Here is a 20,534-nt window from a genome sequence, read left to right as displayed (position 1 = left end):
ATACTTTGCTGCCCGATACATAGTTTCTATTTAAAAAAAGATGTTTAGATGCGTTGTGAATGCAGTACTTTATCCTTTTTCATTTTATTTTCAATATTTATTCCAGTGAATTTCATGGGAATTAATAAAATGGAGAGGCTGTTTTGGATGAAATAGTTTTGACTCAATTTGTCCTCTGATCAATATCATCTGATGTACATATACAGGTACTTGTGTTTTCATATTTATTTATATCGTGATATAGTGATACATATCGTATCGTGACCAAAGTATCGTGATACGTATCGTATCGGGATGTTCTTGCCAATACTCACCCCTGTTGATACCTAGCTAAACTTTAGTTTAGTTAGTTACTCTTCCTCTAGAATCCACCCAACACCACCCTACCATCACCCTCTCTCCCTGGGCTGACGTGGTTTGCAATAAGTGGACTGTAATGATGATTGTTGGACTGTAGATGTTCGATCCGACTAACAGATCAGGTAAGTGTATAAGAAAATGCATTAAAATCGCACTGGGATTTAATCCGGATACGAGATGTTTGATAAGGTAATTTGATAAGTGTTAATGGGACCTCCTTTAAGCCATCCACGCAGCCTGATGCTGCACAGTTTCATTCACAGCTGACAGCAGTTCCCTCACTTCCCCCACGTACACCCCCTCCCTACCCACTTCCACTGTGTCTGCTCGTTCACGTCGAGGGTCCGCCAATAAAGTGCCCTCCCAAACCAATTTGCGGGAGTGGAAGTGGGTTATAACCCCTTCAACGGCGAGTCGACATCGATGCTGACTGAACCAGCTGCCCTCACTGACCATGTGCAACGCAGCTTAGTGTCTGTCGTGGTACAAGCTCTGTACGGAGGGTTCTGTGCAATTACTGATGCAAACATTTACTTAAAATCCACTTATTTATGTCTTCTTATCATTTTTCTGTGTTATATATTTCAACTCTAGAATGGGAATTCATGCGGAAGCTTGCTGCTGAATTTACACCCCCCCACCTTAAAGAAGGGGGCTTCATTCCCATCCCGGAGTGGGACGGCGTAGGGGCCGGACTTGGGAAAGTTTGAAGTGGACAAAAGTTGTGCAGCTCCACATCCATCAGCTCAGCTGACAGCGTCCGCAGATGTGTGAGCGTGTTCACTAATTGGCTCCAGAGCACAGGCTCTATCCTCCTGTCTGACAGTAGACCAACTGGTGCCTTCTGTGTTCATGTTTATACTCCGTGTGCTTAATATGTCTTCTGCACTGCACCGCCTGCTCGCTCTCCTTTTTAAGAAGAGGCACCGCTAGCACTCTATGTAGGCCAAGCCCCAACAGAATACGCCATTAAGATTAGCCACAAGTCGGGCCTGTTACGCTGCTGCTGATGCTGGCTTCTCCCTTCCCTTCAGAGAAAGGTCAGAGGAGCAGAGTCCTTTTTTCATCGCGTTGCGTGGAACACATATGCAGAAAAGCTGGGAGTCGCAGCTGGAATTGAACAAAGCAAACACCTCCGTTGGGTAAACATACAAGCAGACAGTAAATTTGCCCCGGCGAACTGTTTGTAATTACGCTTATTGACTTGGGCCTGGGTTGAGCGGAGCTGCTGCAACACAGGGAACGGGTGCAGCGTGGGGTTGGGGTGTCCTCTGGAGAGCCTGTGAGTAATCAACACCGCAACACCGGTGGGCTATTAACATTTTTTACCATGTCGTTGAGACCTACGCGTAATCGGCACTCATCTGTGACCAGACGCTAGTGCTTCATCGCCACATGAAAGCCATCATCATCGCAGTCATCCCTTCTAAAGAAACCGCAGAACACCATGTGGCAAACAAGGCCTGGCTTTTGACTCAATCACTTCTTTTGGGTCTCTATGCACATTTTGTCATGTCACAGTAGGGAAACGGCTTCTTTTACACATCTGTGATACGATTAATAATGTCTGAATTTAGCTGCTTCAGTTTAGGCATCCTGGTGTTGGGCGTACTATGACACAATGTCTGCTGTTAAATCTGGAAGTAAGAAGTTTGGAAAAGACATGGTATAGTAAAAAAAATGTAAACATTTTTTCAAGAGGCAGGGAGATATGACACTGGATGGAAAATCACTGCATCACATACTGTAGAAACACTGAGCAATAATAATAATAATAATTAATTTATTATATTTTATTTCTTACTGACTTAAACGAATGTGAAGTTTCTGTCACATTTCCTGGAAGATCACTTTTATTTTCACACAAAGGTGTGTCTGTGAGAGGGAGAGAGCTAAATCGCCAAAGCGTCTCACCCCCGTGACTTAAAGAAAATGACGTGACAATTTGTGCTCAATGTTCGCAAATATAGTAATTTGTTCTTTCCTCACATAGAACAAGCCCCCATACATCGAGTGTATTTGATATATCGCCCACCCGTACTATAAATTGTATTTAAAGAGCATCCTGATGGGTGTGGTGCAAAGTGATGTCACGGTGCACCGACACACCCTGGAGTACAGAGCTGCATCACTGCAGTTAGATAAACCTCTGTAGGTCAGCAAAGACTAAACCAGGCGGGTTCAGGGAGTAATAAGTCATTAGTGTGTTAAATGTTATCTTGATGCTATTCTAAAGTAGCACAACATTCTGCTGTACAAACGCACACAGATAAACTGAGGGCATCAGAAAAGGAGTAAACAATATATTCACGGTTTGGCACTAACATATTACAAAGACTTTCCAGTTTAACATGAGGGAAAATCCATGGAGACCGTCCCCTCCCGCCTGCTGCTGTGCTGTCGCATGTTGACTGCTCGGTGCTCGGCAGTCATTGTTCATTTTCACAAAGCGCTCTGTGTAGAGAACATATTGAGATTTGTCAAGCTATTCATAACCCGGCAAATACTATTGTAACCAAAAACTGGGCCGTATTTCTGCTACGAAAAAAAAAAAAGAAATGTCTTAAGAGCCACGGTTTCCCCATTTCTTTCTCTCTCTGACATACACATATTTTAACACACACACACACAAACTCACACTCTCTCTCTCTCTGCACACATGAATTTCTTCTTGGTTCTGCTAAGTATGCATTTTTCATTCCAGTGAGCAAGCTGCATTTGAAATCAAAAGGCAGTGACGCTGCGCGGCTGTCTGGCTACACAGAAAGTGAGGAGGTAATGAAAAAAGCTGAGGGGTGAGTCAGAGGATGCTTTAATAATCCTCGCTGCCCAAAATAACATCTTTGGGGCCGGACGGACTGACGACCCTCCTGGACGGCCCACCACGTACACTTTTCCCCATCCTTTTCCCTCTCCCATCTCCTCTGAGTCTATTATTGTCAACAGATAAGACTGCAGCAGCACGACATGATGTGCCAGACAGTCAGCTCTCCCTCTACCAAATATACCAAGCAGGGTGGAGGGGTGTGTGCACGGGGGGGGGGACGGACGAGCTGCTGTAATTGTGCTCCAGGCCGTGGGAAGGGGCTCTACGAGGTCCCTTCTACATGTGAGCAATGTTTCATTGGTTATTGTCCAATCATTGGTGACAAATGGTGATGGGGTCCAGGCTAAATGGCTCTTCACACTGGGTTCAAGGTTGGGCCTCCATTGTCCCATAAACAACACTTTTGCATGCGCGTCCACGCACAGTGTTCTGTCCTGTGCGGACAAATGGAGGGAGAAAATGAACCCGTCATCTAGTGTGTCCAAACCTCCGAACTCACTTCACACTCTTAAAAATCCCCCTAATCCTTCGACTACAGGCAGATATAAATACACCGTCAAATTTAGCCCTTTAATGTAGCAACGCGTCATCAACACAAGGCCGTAAAGTTGCTTGAATAAAAAGGGTTTATCCTCTGTGCAGAGGCTTAGAATAGGAGAGCTCAGACAGCTCTACATTTTCACACTAGGTTAGCATGCTAACATTAGCGCTAATCTCATGTTATGAGATATTAGCATTAATCTCAATGTATGGCTGGGGTGGACAATCATTTGATCTCGACGTATTATTTCTTAAAGCGCTGCTCTGCTGTTGAGACAGACAATACAAAAATTCAAATCGGGTTACGCAAATGACCCAAAATGTACTGAAATCCAATATAGCAGGCTATGAATTTTGTAGTTGACGCGGCTTAGTTTACCGACGTTACATTTTTAACACTGAAACACAATGCAGATAAAATTTGCAAACTGTCGACAAGCTTAAGTATTTTATGAGAGTGTTCGCACTCTGTGGCGGAGAAAACACCGAATTCTGAGTGCTGCAATTACACAATGGAGAGAAAACACAAGGAAAACATGAGGGAGCCCACTTGACTGCAGCATTTCTATTTAAATGTGCCTTTGTTCCACAGCGGTACACACTGCATATTGCCTCTGGCAATCCGGCACAGTTCACGTTTATCACAGCGGCAGCTATTTTTAGCACGTCATTTATAAATTAGCAATAATAATGCAAGCGATTATGGTAGTAAAACCTTGGCGTGTGTGTGTGGTGTGTGGGGCACTTCACACCTTTTCAGACTGGCTTTAAGACCAGGAAGTCGGCCTTCTGCAAAGATGAGATGATTCAATGTAGAAAATGTCAGCACTTTGATGAGGATGTGAGAACTTATATATTACATACTTCCTTCTTTTTGCCCCCTTTTTTTTGCTACAAACTGGTAATGAGCTCCGGATGCCGCTTGTCACAAACAGTGGCCTCGATTGGAAGCACAGAGATTGCCAGGGAAAGGAGGTACAAGCACTCTCCAATTGCATCCATAGGGAACTGTGGTTTCCCCAATTCATCTCTGTGACTGGGGCCTGGGCATAATCAAATCAAGATGTATGCTACTTGTAGTATCGCTCACTGATTGCCCAGCTTCACTAACTGATGTGCACAGAAGTTAAGTGACAGCAACACACGTCACGCTTCACATCGCAGAGGCAACTTTGACAATCTCTTGCAGGCTTCATCCATTCAAGACGATGGCACTGGCCTACAAGGCCATCAATGGAACGGCTCCAGTATACCTCCAAACACTGGTGAAACCACACGCCCCGATGCGAGCACGTCGCTCCTCTACTTCAGATGGCCGACTGGTACCACAAGTGGATTTCTGAACAATAACTCATCAGTGGTCTCATTTGGAAAGTCTTGCTCTTTCTCGAAAATGAGCAAAAGACATTCAGTAATGCAAAACAGCGACAAACTTAACCCCCAAAAAAAGTTTGTTTTAGACAGTAACTGAGACACACAGCCACACAGGCTTTCATCCTACAATGTGCTAAATTAGGCATACGACATTTGAGAACAGCAGAATAATGGGAGACGTGTAGGGGGTTCCACTGGAGCAACCACATTAGAGGATCTCATTTTCTTGATCCTGCTCTGGGACTAGTTAGTCAAAGCTTGTTGAAATACTTCCCGTCAGTTACTTTCTAAAAATGCTATTAATTCCAGTGGATCTTTTTTTCAAATCAAATTGCTATTCTATCCCCCCCCCCATCTTCTCCATTCCAGTTTTGTTGCCTCACCCCCACAAGTCTCTCTTAAGCTGAATTCAAACAGATCAGCTGTGAGAAGGCTTGCCTGGAGGCAGACGGGAAGCTGTACATAATGGGAAGACGGTGTCTCCCAAGCTCTTTTTGAAACACTTTCCTTGTCTGCGAGATGTCACTGCTCTCACACACACACACACACACACACACACACACACACACTCTTAGATCAAATAGACATCGTGCAGCACGAGTAGGGTTGAAGAGTTTTGAAAAGCCAACAAGGAAATGGATAGGGAATATACTTGTCTGAAAAAATTAAGACTGACTTCAATTACTGCATACAAGTTTTAGCACATAATGATTTGTCACAAAAGACATTTCTGTTCTTTAACGATCATTTTAATACATTAGAGCAACACTGATGCTTCATCCCCAAAAATACTGGTCAAACTAATGATGATAGTAGGATATATACAGTATAATATATATATATATATATATATATATATATATATATATATATATATATATATATAAGAATGTAAAAAACCTTTTTCATTGCCTCATATCTAAAAATATACTTGAATATACTTTTCACAATCAAACACTTGCAGCACTACGACCTATTGGAGTTTTCCCCACATTTTATAAAATGTGACTTTAGTGCTAACTTTTGTCGTTCCTCTCCGTCTGGTGAAAAAGCCACTCGCTGCGTCCCTGTGTGCTCAGCAGAAAGACCTTTTCTACTGCGCTCAATGGCATTGACAAGCCAGCGTCTCAATCGATGAACCCACGGTAAGACCTTTGCAGAGCGAGACCCAGACCAAAGGGCTGCGTGGGTTAATTGTAATTGCATAGGACAGCGTCTGTAACACATGCCCTGAGCCAGGGAGCAGAACTAGTGAGAGGGGCCCTGGTCTGAGAAAACATTCAATCTACGACAGTGGGAACCACAACCAGGGATGCGAGGAGATGGTGACACTCGGCTCGACCTTTTGGCCCTTCGATTAACATACATCACAGGAAGTAGCACACCACTCGCCTGTATTATTTACAGATGGAGTTTTTAAAGGATGGTGGCAGTAACTGGGTCCTAGGTTTACATTTTGATGTACCACTGCACCAGAATTCAAAAACAGCCTTCTAACTTTAGTTATAGTCGAACAAACGAGAGCAGAAGTGTGGCGAAGCGGACGAGAGGAGAGGAATGCTGTACAAATCCGAAAAGCAGGAAAACTGTGAATGGTCTTCTGACAGGATCAGGAGAGATGTGTGAATAAATGGAAGGAAGCCCAGCGAGTGAAAAAAAAAAGGGAAATCTTCAAAGTCAGCTTACTTTCCTCTTCCTAGCCACCCCTGGAGATCAGATCAACTACTATCCTAAAACCTAATGAACTAGTAAACACTGGGAATTAAATGAATATTACATGGGGTTTCATTAATGCCAGCCAGCAGACTCCAAAAAATAATGAAGGCGCAAGGGCGGAAGCGGGAGGAGACAGTTGCCGGTGCTTCTTCTTCTCCGTGTTTACTCAGCATCTGCCTGCCAGAGGAGGAGGCTTTTGATCACTCCTCGGCTGGGTTCTCCTCTCCACTGCGTGGCAGGAGAAGCCCGGGGAGGGCCGCCGAGCGCCGCCAGGGCCGGCTCATTTGCAACACAAATGAACTGAGCTAATTGTGCACGTGCGAGGGAGACGGGGGAGCCGCGCACACGGTGCAATGTTTGCAAAATATGGAAATAATTAATCTCATTGAGCTTGTGAAATACCATCAGTGTTGCAAAAGAGGATTTGAGCACGGGCTGGGGGATGAGACGGATGATGATAGCAATGGGCTGGATAGACGCAGATGTTTAGATTAAGCTTTTTCATTATTGCTTATCACACAGCTTCTTTAAGTGTATTTTTTGGTAATTGAATAAATTGGAGCATGAAATAGATTTGGATTTGGGGCACAGCAACAGGATTACATGTAAAGCAGTCTTTTCCCCCCATTCATGAAACAATGCGGGCGGATATTAAGCTATCGGGTCATTTGTGTATTGGCTATGTGGTGTAGAAACGGGAGAATCACTAGGTTACAGATTCCTAGAGCATAATACCCTAAAATAACTTACACTAATGGTGGATGGTGTCAACGGGCCCAAGGAGCCTGAGTTTTTTCAGTGTATCGTGTGGACTTCACTGCACTGAATAACAGCTAATAGAGTCCACCTCTTGACCTTCCAAAGGACCGACCTTATAAGCCTCTTTAATCAATAAATCAAAGGTAAAACCAGAATGATGATGCTGTGGGTCACATTTAGGAGGCGAGAGCCTTAGCTTTCAATTAGCAACTCCACTGACCATCAAGGCCAGAGGAGGATTTGTGGAACAGCGTGCGTACACACTCCAGCACTAAGATCCTACACTGACAGTAAGCCACTACAGCAAAGGCATGCAGATTTAACCCCTCTGCAAAGTGTTAAATGGTTACTGACACTGACAAATAGCATCACACATCAAGGCATATGGTTGAAAGCAAAGCACTATCCATGCGGCGTATGCAGTTTCTCTTCCCTCTCTTGGCTATTTAAAAACAAGATGACATCAGACATCTGTTTGGTAGCTGAAAAAAAAGGAAAAAAAGAGTCTTTTCAAGGGTAAAAAAAAAAAAAAAAAAGCCTCCTCGGGTCTGGGCTTCAAATACACGAACCTACAAGTGCCGCCACATGAACTCTCCCAAAGAAACACAAGGACACACAGCAGAAGTGCTGAGTCTCACATTTATGCCACGCAGCAGTCTGAGAGGAGGAAGTTAAGAGCCTGGGGCAGTTGGTAGCTGCTCCTGATGCCCAACTGAAATGTAGATTTACTGGGAGGACACTATGCCTACTGTAAGCCAGCATGAAAGGTTGAGGTACACACACACACACACACACACACACGTGAACACGTGCCTCTTCACCCTTTGAGGGAATCAGTCTCGCTCCATAAGCAGGAAAAGCACCCAGATGTCAGCGCTCAGCACCGGCCGCTGTTTCTGTTGAAAAAGTACGCCATCATTCCTTTCTGTACCTTCTGGGTATGGTCCGGTTGAACCTATACGTAACCTGCATCTTACTGGGTGACACCACGCCTTGGCTATGGCTACGGCAACGCACCATAGCAACCTGTAACCTGCCTCTCTGGGCAGCAGCATCAGCAGCAGTGGCAGTGGGCCTGGGGCCGGGGGGCATTAGCCTGATGCTTATCTGGCTACACACAGCCCACCGCTAGCTGCCAGTTCTCTCTCCCTCTCTCCGTTTCATTCTTCCTCTCTCGCTCTCTGTCTGATGCTGAGATATGATTTGGTGAGAGCAGAGAGGAGTCGAGCGTATCGATTCAGCCCCTACCGCTGTCTCTCTCGCACTATTCATCCCCTTTTCCTCTGCACTGCTATCATTCCAACTCTCTCCACTTTATCTCTCTCTCTCTCTCTCTCCACTTCTTTTCTTTCTCTCTCCGGCGTGCAATCATAATAACCCCTCTCTTAGACGCCCAGGCAATAAACCAGGGCCTCCCTTCTTCCTGCGCACATCTCCCTCGGCGAGGACAAAACCAATAAAGGGCCGGCTTAATTACAGCTGCTGAGTGCCGCCAACACCCGGGTACAACACCATGGGGCTGAGGGTGGGCTGAGGGTGGGATGTGGGTGGGATGAGCGTGGGCAAGCTGTGACGGTGTGTCGGTAGGGAGGGGAGACGGAGGTTGCATAAGAACTACTGAGTCTCAGTCTGACTCCCACACCTAAACCCTCAAGATGCTACTTTATAGTACTCACAGAGATGAAAAAAAAGGAGGTGATGGTAGCCCAGAGGCTGGCTGGGAATTGTGGGCGGGACTTGCATTCAGCAAGGCATTTAACTCCCAGTTGTTCCAGTGGAGGAAGCTCAGATTTTGCATCTGCGAGGCATTAATGTGTAACGGTGGGGATGTTAAGCGGAGCGTTGCTGAAGAACAAAGCACTCCGTCAACATACCCTGGATAAAGAAGGTCATAACAGGGGATAGACAAGTGTTATATACACTACAATCTGGCCAATGATATATCAAGGTGGATACTCGAAATCATCGTGTCCAGGACTGTGAGGAGCCGAGGGAGGGACTGCTGTCCTTGTCTGGGTCTGCAGTTTGTCTCCTGCTCCTCTCCTCCTACCACCTTTCCTCCTCTCCTTTCCCCCAGTTCTGTCACATCCACATGAATCTGGGGCTCCAGGGGTTCACAGTCCCACAAGCTGCAGCCTGCTATGTCTGCCTTGTCTACAGCTCTGTCACCATGGCGACTGATGCCCGGGTGTTCCTGTCTCCTCCTGGTACTTTCTGTCGTCCTCCCCTCCCTTTACGTTTACACTTGCTCTGACTACAGTACAAGGTTGACAAGAGGCTGCAAGAGTGGGAAGTGTGACCCTCGTATGCTATGTGCATAACTGACTGGACGTGCGGGTTTAATTAAGTTATTTAAATAATAGACGCATCATCTCACTGTACAGTCAAAAGGTTGTGGATATGCGTGCTGGCATCTTGTGCTTGTGCTGTCATTTGGAGCCAGCATCTGTGTAGTAGTGATTGGGCGTTGTAGCCAAGTCATTGAGGACCCGCTTACACGCCCGCCCAAACCAAATCACAAGCCGAGCACGGCCGTAGCGTGTTAGCGAGAGAGAATCACAGCTGTCAATCAAACTCCTTCTTATGGCATCAAATCGGTTTTTTTTCTGACAACCAAACGTATCAGGAAATTAACACTTCAACGTACATCATCATAATAAGAGCTACCTTCCATGACAGGAAAATGTATTTGACGTGTACGTTTTTCTTTTACTCCACTAACATAGAAGGGGGCAGGCTTTATTACTGCAGCCAGCCACCAGGGGGCATCAATATGTTTTGGCTTCACTTTGGGGAAGCTATTATGCCTTCCATCTTTAAATACAGTCTATGGTCCAGATGTAGTCCAGACCTGAAATGTCTAGTAATGATACAGCATCAGCCGGTTGGTGACGTCAGTACAGCTCTTAAATATCTCTGATAACCACCTCAATCAACCCTGTGTTGCCAAAAATGAAAGCTGTTTAAAAGATTGTTATTCTGTTAGGTTAGCTGCCTTTCAACATCACAGTTGCTTGTTTAAAAAAAAAGGTCTGTTTGATTGCCCCAAACTGAAAAACAACTGTTATGCCACAATGTTCTATTAGCAAACAATGACAGGAGGCCCACTGCACGTACAAAGACACATTGCTTGAGTAACACACTCCTGAACTGCTACGGACGCTATGCTGAAAAGAAATTCAAATGTGTCTCACTCCAAAAGAAGTTGATTCAGGTCGCCTTTTCTGCTCCCAACTCCCAAAATTCAACTTTCTAATTCAGTTTACACCAGATCAATCCATTTCAGATAATGCATGCTACAACAACCATCATGGAATCATGCTGAAAATTGCCAAAGGTAGTTGTAAAATGTGGCAAGGCAACATGGCAAGTCTGACCAAAAAAGAATCCATAGATAAGCTAAGTGATGCCTCCAGACTCCAGAGTAGGATTTGAGATGCTCAATGTCTTCCTTCACCTTTTTTAATCAGACCCTGCTAACATCAGGATTAATAGACAGGGAGGATACATCATCATCTCTATTGATCAAACATTACACTTCATCACTATGGCAACCAGATCGTTGGAGGGGATGAGTGACAAGACGGGTGCGGGAGGTTGGGCAGGTTCGTTTTTTTTCCACACATATAAGCTATAAAATACAGAAGTGCACAGCTGCAAACGATGCTGCCACTGCAGGAGAACAATTCATGAGAGTGTGGGATGAAGTAAACAGCTGTGGTTATGAGGATGACTCACTAAAATCACACCCAAGATCGGGTGGCCCGTTTGGCATCGTTAAACGGCAGCAATAAGACGATAAGGGTTTTATTTAATGCGCTGGATTTGAAACGCCGTGCTGCTTTCAAGACATTGCATCTATGCAGAAAATCAAATGCAGCTGTTCGTATCCCACTTAGCGTAGCATCACCCTCTTTGCAAAAGGCTCATCTGGGAAAAGGCTATGATGTGTACCACAAACCATCATATCCTCATACCTACAAAGGTTCTTAATGAAAGTTATTTTTCATCTCACTTGGTCAGGTTCAGGGAAAGATCGTCCGTTACGTTACTTGCGAAGTTATGCAAAAAAAAAAGTAGGAAAAAAAAATCATTCAAAGTTGACTTTTGGTTTCCCTGCGTGGACTTCGGACTTCGGAACCATCTGCACGTCCTGGCTCACCATTACATGGGTTTCATGCATGAGTACGAACGGTGAAATACAACAGCCTGCAGAACTTCAATGACGTCCATCATTTCATGCACTAGTCCAACAAAAGACACAGCATTTCAGGGCAGCAAGCACAAGCCTCTGCCATACAGGGATGGACGGGTAGTGTGTGTATGTATGTGTATCAGAGAATGGGGGTGTATGGTTGCAGCTTAAATGTAGTGACCACTCAATTCAAAACCATTCAGGCCTTCTAAGAACAGATCCCCATACCCCATTAGGACCTCTCCTGACGCACACATGCATAATACATGGCAGCTGGATCTAAAAGCATACAGCCCATTAGCAGGCTTCGGCCTGGGCAAGAACGAAACACAGAGACGGAGAGAGGGACTCACACACAAACAGCCCCGGTCGAACGGATGGCCAAGCTGGCTAGCACACGCTGCTGCTGGTTTGCACAAAGTTGCGTTTGTTCGTACCGGTGAGTTAAATGGTGCAACTTAAAGACCCAGAAATGAGTGGACCTTTACAGTGACACTGGCCCGGACCGTCCTGGGACAGTATTAATAATGAAGGCACACCTTCTAGTCGTACCAATTAGCCAGCTGCTATATATATATAACAATATGATAATTTGGCAGTCCTGTCATCGACTACCATTTAGATACCAGGGGGATTTGCTGAGAAGAGGGGAAAAAAGGGGTAGTGATGGAAAATAAGTTCAATTTAATCAGTCAGATGTGATGATTGCTGGATTACAGTTTCCAGGCACAGAGCCCCCCTGTTCAGCCCCTTCCAGCCGCTGAGTGTTCTGGCCATGTAATGTGAGGTGGCAGAGAGCCCAGCAATGCTGTAAATTATTTCTGACGGTAGGGTTGGGGGACAAAGTGGGAAAGACTTGCAGTCCCCGGAGACAGACGTTGCATGGCGAGGAGATATGTGGCCTGCGCCTATATATCGGAGAAAATAAAGAGAGGGCCTTGCGTGTTCTCTCGGCCCTGCTGCTGCAGGAGCAGGAGTCTGTTTGCAAGTTTGAAGCGCTTCTGCAGTCTGCAAAATGTGTAGAACAGCCATGCCAGGCCAGATGACTAGGGGCCTCTCCGTGGGGGGATCGGAGCATTTAGCAGACTAATCATAATATGCTCCAATGCATCTAAGTGAGATCTAACTTCTCTCTCTCTCCCCTCCCTCTCTCTCAACAAACCACACAAGCACTTCTTCTCCAGCAAGACATATTCAGTAAGTGTATGTTGCACCGTAGCTAAAAGGGTAGAGGGATGCTGCAGAAATGTGCAGTGTAGTCACTATTTTTTTATCAAATAATCCCTACCTGTGATGTTCTTGCCCTTGCCTCCAAGAATAAGCATTCTGTGTTTGAGTGAAGGTGTGTATTTGTGACTGTGTGTGTGTGTGTGTGTGTGTGTGTGTGTGTGTGTGTGTGTGTGTGTGTGTGTGTGTGTGTGTGTGTGTGTGTGGGAGAGGGGGGGGGGGGGCGTTTTCAGGACTCTTAAAAATGTACATTTAGCCTCTTCACCCACTCGTGTTCTGCTCTCAGGCACAGCAGCAGCAGCAGCGGCGGCGGCGGAGGCAGCGGAGGCACTATAGCACACACATGCTGCAGCAGCGGTGCGCTGGGGCGTACGCGCACGCGCACACATACGTCCACGGCGACGCGCACACAGCACAGTCACACCTCGACATGGTCACACAGTAGTCTACCTAAACGGTTCGGTTTAACAGCCCACCACCCACACATCCCCCCACCAGCCCTCAGCCCCCTCCGCGGTACACGTGCGCGTACGCACGCGCACACACACACACACACACAGCAAACCGCGGCAGCACTGATCGGCCCCATCATCCAGCCAGGAAATATCTGCAGCAGCAACAGTACTATACTGTAGGTTGTTATTACGCAGGCTGGCTGCCGATCGATAAACGCAACAGCACCCCCCACCTCCCCGATCCTCGTTTGACATACCAACGGGGAAACCCTTCCTCATCATAAATCAGCCCGTTTCTTTACAAAGGAATCACTCACCCGATGTTGCTCAACGCCTGCTCGAACAGCTCCGTCTGCAAGATGTTCTGAGGCGCCGAGAAAGCCCCGTTGAAATGTGATAAAACCGAGCTACAGAACTGACGCAATGTCTCAAACTGCATTTTCCCCCACCGTTTTCTTTTATCCTCAGTAAATGATCACCCTTTTTCCCTTTCACCAGCAGTACATCCCAAAGCCTGCGCTCTCTCTCCGGACGCCCCCCCTCCCCGCGTCCACACATATACCTCCTCAGTATTTTGTGTTATTATTATCTCCCGGGGGCGCATTAAAGGCGGAAAAGGCGCCGATCAAGTTCCATATTTCTCCGGCCGCTCCTGGTCAAAAGTGTCCTTAAACGAGACGCATTCCGGGCGGGATCCTTCGGTCATAATGCTTCGGACTTGGACGGAGAAAAATAAGGTAGCGCCGGTGCCGGTAACGAGCCTTTTCTTCTTCTCGCCGTGGCGAAAATCTCCTCTCGGTGTGCAGGAAGAGGCGAAGGAGCGCCCGGAGGAGAGAAGAAGCGGAGAAGCATCCTACACGGCAGTCAGCGGCAGCAGCAGCAGCAGCAGCAGCATCCCTTACCGGCGCATCAGCTGCTGCCTCACATTCAACTCATATTTCCCGTCGCCTATGAAAAGCGCGCGCGCGTACACACACACACGAGCGCACACACACGCGCTCATTTGCAATTGTGCGCACTCTTTGCCATATCTCTCCATCTCTCACGCACTCGTTGGTGCGCGCACAGCAGCAAATAGACCACAGTATAATACATGGGAGAGAGGCGATGCTCGCGTCAGTTTTTTTTCTCTCCCCCTTTATATTCCATATCTGGCTTCAGAGCATCAGCTCCTCATCACTAATAGCAGATGACAGTGCAATACCTCTGAAAGGTTGAGTGTCTGCCTGTGAGGAAAGGGCACACATAAAAGGTGGGGTTTCCCGAGGGGCTAGCCTACTTATGTTTTTTTTTTTTTTTTTTTTTTTTTCCACTTCATTCAGTCAGTTGTTCTGCGTGTAACTTTAAAGAGTCAAAATGAGTTGGGAAAAAAAATTCAGTGAGGTTCAAGAGGCTGCTTCAAGCTGCTGATACAAATCAATTTTTTTTAATATTCTCACAGGATAATCAAAAGCCTGTGTGGTACGACTTGAATATGAACCTTTCTGATTTCTATTCTGCAGAACAGAGAGACGACCTGTGTGTTAGAATGTCAAGATCTCATTCACGAGAGAGAAAGCAGAACAACACTATTCAAGTTGGTTAGTAGCGACAATAATTCAGCCTCGAGTTAAGAGGATGTAGAATACTGCATGTATTAGAACAGTACCAGGGTTGTGACCATTATATTTGTGATGATACATATGTCTCTGTATAAGTCCATGAAGTAACATCATCAGTTACTAGAATCCATCTAATATAACACATCAGAATCAATTCCCCCTTCCACTGCATCTCTCTGTAGACCCTGGTAGAGCACATTTTCCAGGAAATACACTCAAGTTGAAGTTACCACAACTGTCTGCTGTAAGCATCCATTAGATTTAATTCCTAATTCCTTCTGTAGTAGTTTCACACATGCAAAGGACATTCATAATATTTGAAAACTATAAAATACCCCAAAAATACAGGACTCCACAGCAAAGTCATGTATTTTGTTCTTGTGAGGCTGATGATAGATAAGACCTGTTTGAATACGTGCAATTGACCTGAACTGAACTACGAACTAGGTTCGACTGAGGAATGACGACCTGAACTGGGCCAAGCTGGACTGAGTTGGGCCGGATGTTAAAGGTCCAGTCCAGGCTGAGCGGGTCCCTCTCCCACCTTCTAACATTTCTGGCAGGCGGGTCGACTGCTGCCTCTCAGAAGGTGTTAAAAAAAAAATGCAGAATCTGAAGAAACTCCACCAGTGAGTATGTTCCAATCCCAGTGTAATCATTGTTGTTTCATCAGCCCCACCTAACACTGCAGCTGTCCCAGCATATCTGTGTGTTCATTCAAATGACACCTCGGGGACCAAGATAAATTAGAAGCCTTCCCGAGTTATTTCTCCTTATAAATAGACTGTCAGCTTTTTCCCCTCCTTTCTTTAGCAGAACACATCCGGGGAGTTAATTTAAACATTCTTTAAGATTAATGAAAGTGGGTTTTGGTGCTTATGCAGTGGGAGTTCTATTTATGGACTCTCTGCTATCCATCATCAGCATTATCCCGTGAATTTTCAGACAGCCAGTTTCCTGTTGTGTCACTGCGTATGTAGGCAATGCCAAAGCAAGAATCGCTCTCCGGCACCCTCCCCACCTCTCCAGCCATGCAATCAATTAATATACAGTGGCAAAGGCATGGACTGGAACACAAAGTGACTGGATGACTGAATGCTCGGAGCAGTCTGATCCATAGTCTGATCTATAGCCGGTCTGATCATCCATTAAAACCACCTTAAAGCAGCAAGCCATGTGAGGAGAAGACGGATAATGTATTTCAGTTGCACTGGGACACAAAATACTGTTATCCTGCATCACTCTTAAAGGTTTACAGTGGTGTGGCTTTGATTACAATTTGCAGTTACAGATGACGCACCGCTCTTCACTGTGCTGCTGTGCAAGTGTGTATGGAAACATAATGGATGAGGATAACAAGGGTGGCACAGGGAACACAATTGTACCCAGACGGGGGAGAAATAAATATCTATTGTGGAGTTATAACAAACGTCCAAGTATGTGTCACAGTTGCCTCGTTACAGTGTGAAAGCGCTGCATGCGTGTACGCTCGCTGCTGGTTAATGGGCAGGTATGTGGGATGTATCCATCAAAACATCCATTTTCGTAGCAACATATCAGGCAATTAAACCAAGCGTAGCGTTTTTTTCCCCTATGAAGCTCCCCCAAAGTTTGCAGGTTCTCAGTGTTTGTGTGTATTAGCTTTCCGATTGCCTCTCAATATGGCGGCGGCTGAGCCGGCGGCTCGCAGCTAACAGTGCTAACAGTGCAAACGTGCTGACAGAGCTAACAGTATTCACCATGTGGGAACCAGAGGGTGGGTGCTACGCATCTACGACCCCTATGACCTATGACCCCACCATATGAGAGCAGTCGGGTGCGTTGAAAATGCACTAAAAGCATGCACGGCCGACGCGGCTATGTCAACAAAGCACGGAGAAGCTCAGATTACTACACACACAGAGGGAGAGTGACATCATTCTCTGCTCAGGTAGGCATCACTCCATTATATATCTCCACATAGCTAACGGTGTTGGCTGCTATATTCAGGCTCTGAATGTCGTATATTGCTCCTTTAAGAATGAAATACAAGGTTACGGTGGCAGAGAGAGGACACAGAACTAATGGGCTGTGTCTCCAAACATACTGTGTGCACAGGCTTGTGCTAGACAAGTGGTGGATACGGCCCACCAGGTGTACATTTACAAGGTCAGCGGAGAATAGGAACAGAGACATGAGCTGGGTTGGGGATAGAGTCAAATTCACTTCCTTTCTACTGTACCTTTCCTATGAATATGTACGCACATATAATAGTATATATAGTATATCATGATCTAGTCATTTCACTTTACAAACCAACAATAATAGACATTCCCAAAAAAATCCACTTTAAAACAAGAAATACATTATCTAGAGAGTCGGTGCAAATAAAAAGCTTCTCTTCCTCCCTTTGGGAGAAGAAAGAGGAAGGAGCCCCCGTGTGGACATCAAAGTAACAACCTTATTTGACACAGGTATCAAGAAATAGGTAACCGGATATAAGATTCTCAAACACAGCATGTCCGCGTTGTCACCGTCGGAGGGTGTGCTACTCAGAGGGGGCATTTAGTGCATTTGACAAATGGGACACAGTGTTCTGCTCTGAAATTCGGCCCCCCGCTCTTGCATTTCTACTCCGAAAAAGCATCCGAGTCGTGCTCAATTTCCAAGCATTGCAAGATATTTGTTTAGGTTTTGGGAAAATGCACTCTCAAAAGTCAAGACAGTACACATCCTAGCTGAGCCTGGCTCGAACCATCTGTGTTGATATATGCTGTGTGTGAAGAAGAGAGAGAGAGGGAGTGGGTGGATGACTGTTGTAGAATTGCTGAGTTAGTGCCAGATACAATATCTGTATCTCTGTCTCCTTTATAGGCCTCATGGGCACCAAGTACAAGCTGTTTTATATGGGGTCTTGACTGACTTGCTAGGAGACGTTGCTCTGCTTGCCTCTCAATGCACCTTCATCAAGCGGCGTCATACGATCATAAGTTCTTTAGTGATGTATCGGAGGATGTAGCAGGTGTTTTCACACGTAGAACTGACCTGTCTATGGGTGCGTCGCCGGAGTACCTCAGCCCCGATCCGTTGTCAAGGGACGCCTGTCTGGGCAGGAGTCCGCCGTGAGGTCTGCTTCTGTCTGACGCTGGTGTTAAGTCCCCTGAGGCTCCCTGGTAGGGGTACAGGGACGGGTCCTGCAGTTTGGCCTTCTTCCCCTGCGGCCCGCCCTCAAACACGCCCCGCACCTGATCGGGCCCCGAGCCGTAGAACCACGCCCCCGATTTGGTGAGGATTTCTTGTTGTTTTCGGCACAAGTTGCATACCCACATAACCTGCAGGGAAGAAAGGGGGGGGCGTTAGTATTTTTGGGATGGTGATTGACAGACAGAGGTTTGTCTTATGTAACCTATGATGAGCTGGAATGGAGTGATTTGGTCATTTGATATGTAACATCACTTTGAGGCATATCGCTGTTTCTGGGTGAAAATATTTTTGCATCCAAAATGTCAACTTTTCAGAAACTAAGTAGAACTAATCCGATTTGAAACACAAAAAAACTAAAAAAAAATCAATAAAATAGTTTTGAGTTTTCACCCCACAGCGACACTATTCATAACGACAGTTTGATGAGGTGAATGATGAAACACTTTACACATGCAGCAGCCTTGGAAAGGTTCAGTTTTATTATTATAATTATTATTATTATACATTTTGAGTCTGTGAGTCCAAAATATCCCCTATAGACCTCTAAATATAGCTCAAAAGTGTTCTTATTCTTTACTTATTATTACTATTAAACTCCTGTTTCCGGTTAGCAAACTACAGCGGGTTTCGGAGCCGACGCGGCTACTGATTGCAGAGACTAAATAAGGGTACAGCGAGTAGAGATGGTGCAATTGCAGTTAATGCACTCTGGTAAGACAAATGGGAAAGAATAGCAACGTTTTCCTTCCGTTAAAAGGACTGCAGAGATGAAGGTTTTTAGTGCTCTGTGATGTCGTGCATTTATCTGCTCTATGCTGCAGCCCCAGCAGCCAGCTCACCACATTAGCCCCATAAATCATAAATCACTGCACACACATGTACAAAGACACACACACACACACACACACACACACACGCACACAGCACGGTAAACTCAGTGTTCTGTCTCAACTCGTCTTGTGATATCTGGTCCCACTCGGGCCTCCAGGTGACCACACCTGTCTGTTTAAGTGGTATCTAAGTGTGTCTGAGAAAACTATGGGCTTGCCAAATGATTGACAGGCCAGACGGCCAGTAGGGCGGCCAACAGCTACTGCAGCCCCCACCACCACCACAACACTCCCTGCCTTTACGGTCCCAGTGCTGAGTCAGTGCATTACTGTTATTAGTGTGAGCGAGCTCTGAATGCTGCCTCACCCGCCATCAGTCGGTCCGTGGCTTTTTTTATTTATTTTTATTTTTTTGCTTCAGTAAGCCTTGAATCAAATAAAAATTGACTGATATGTTATTTCTAGATTAACTGAACTCGCCGGTCTGTACAGTTACTGGCTGCAGCTGTTCAAAGGCTGGATTTGTAGCCATCGCCTAAACCACGACTGCTTATCTCAGTGGCTGGCTGGACCTGAAGCACGGGGCGATACGGAGTAGTAACCGCCGTGGAGGAAACCCAACAAATGATCGCAGGGGCTGGGGAACCTGTAGCACGCCATGTTAAGCACACAGATAAAAATACAAATTTGTATGGGGTGTCTGGGCAGAGTAGAAGAAAAAAAAAGAAAAAAAAGAAAGGAGTCGTCCAATTACACGACTCAAGATTCAGTCCCCAGCCGCTAGTCAAACATGTCAGCGTTCATGGGTTGGAAGTCAGAGAGTGGGGGTGGTGGGGGGTCATAAACTTCCTCAACATTACACCCTCCTTGTGAAGCTGTCAACCTCCTCCGCATGCTAACGCCGTGAGGTAGCAGCAACAAGTACAGTGTGTTTGGTAGTCAGTCGTTGTGAGTTCAAAATCTGTTTCTGTGTGTTTCATGTCTGTGTGAAAGAATAAGGAAGTAAATATGGTCCATACATGCAAACATTGCATATTCTATCAGCCACTCTCGCTGCTGAAACAAGTGAGTTCTGTGCTTATCTGCATTAGACCATTACAAACACAGGACACACAGACACAGGAGCAGTAACCTGCCACACTTCATACTACTCTTCACACCATCTTAAAGCTAGCGATGGTGAGTTATTTTAAATGTCAAATGTAGTGCAAAAAAAAAAAAAAAAGCGCCATACCGCAGGCAGCATGTACTGGCCTATGTGATATTGACACACAGGCATTTATGACCCGCTATCAATGTTACAGATGGGCTATAACTGTGCTGACACACAATGGAAGCAGGGAGGCTACAAATTGTGCTTTATGTGTCCCAGGGGAGTGTAGCCAGTGAGGCCACGGCTGCCTCTTTAACTGGGGTCATGGCGAGAGCTCTGCAGTGAACCATGAGTCATCAGCTAAGACCCGGGAG

General features: G+C 45.8%; 1 protein-coding gene across 20 annotated transcripts in view; it reads right to left on the bottom strand.

The window, feature by feature from the left end:
- Positions 1-20,534, bottom strand: part of rims2a (regulating synaptic membrane exocytosis 2a) — a gene marked incomplete at its 5' end in the record, with an annotated part of 127,899 nt that overhangs the window by 75,670 nt on the left and 31,695 nt on the right. For 19 of the 20 annotated variants that reach the window (XM_084026310.1, XM_084026291.1, XM_084026308.1 and 16 more), the window contains one exon: positions 18,079-18,365. In XM_084026310.1, the coding sequence (XP_083882436.1) occupies positions 18,079-18,365 (287 nt within the window). Of the gene's footprint in view, positions 1-13,770; positions 13,917-18,078; positions 18,366-20,534 lie in introns of those variants that run through there. The other variant, XM_084026303.1, reaches the window with a different exon arrangement.

The sequence above is a fragment of the Eutrigla gurnardus genome (assembly GCF_963514095.1).
Source record: "Eutrigla gurnardus genome assembly, chromosome: 14".
NCBI classification, from domain to species: Eukaryota; Metazoa; Chordata; class Actinopteri; order Perciformes; family Triglidae; genus Eutrigla; species Eutrigla gurnardus.
This window is presented reverse-complemented; position numbering and strand designations above follow the sequence as displayed.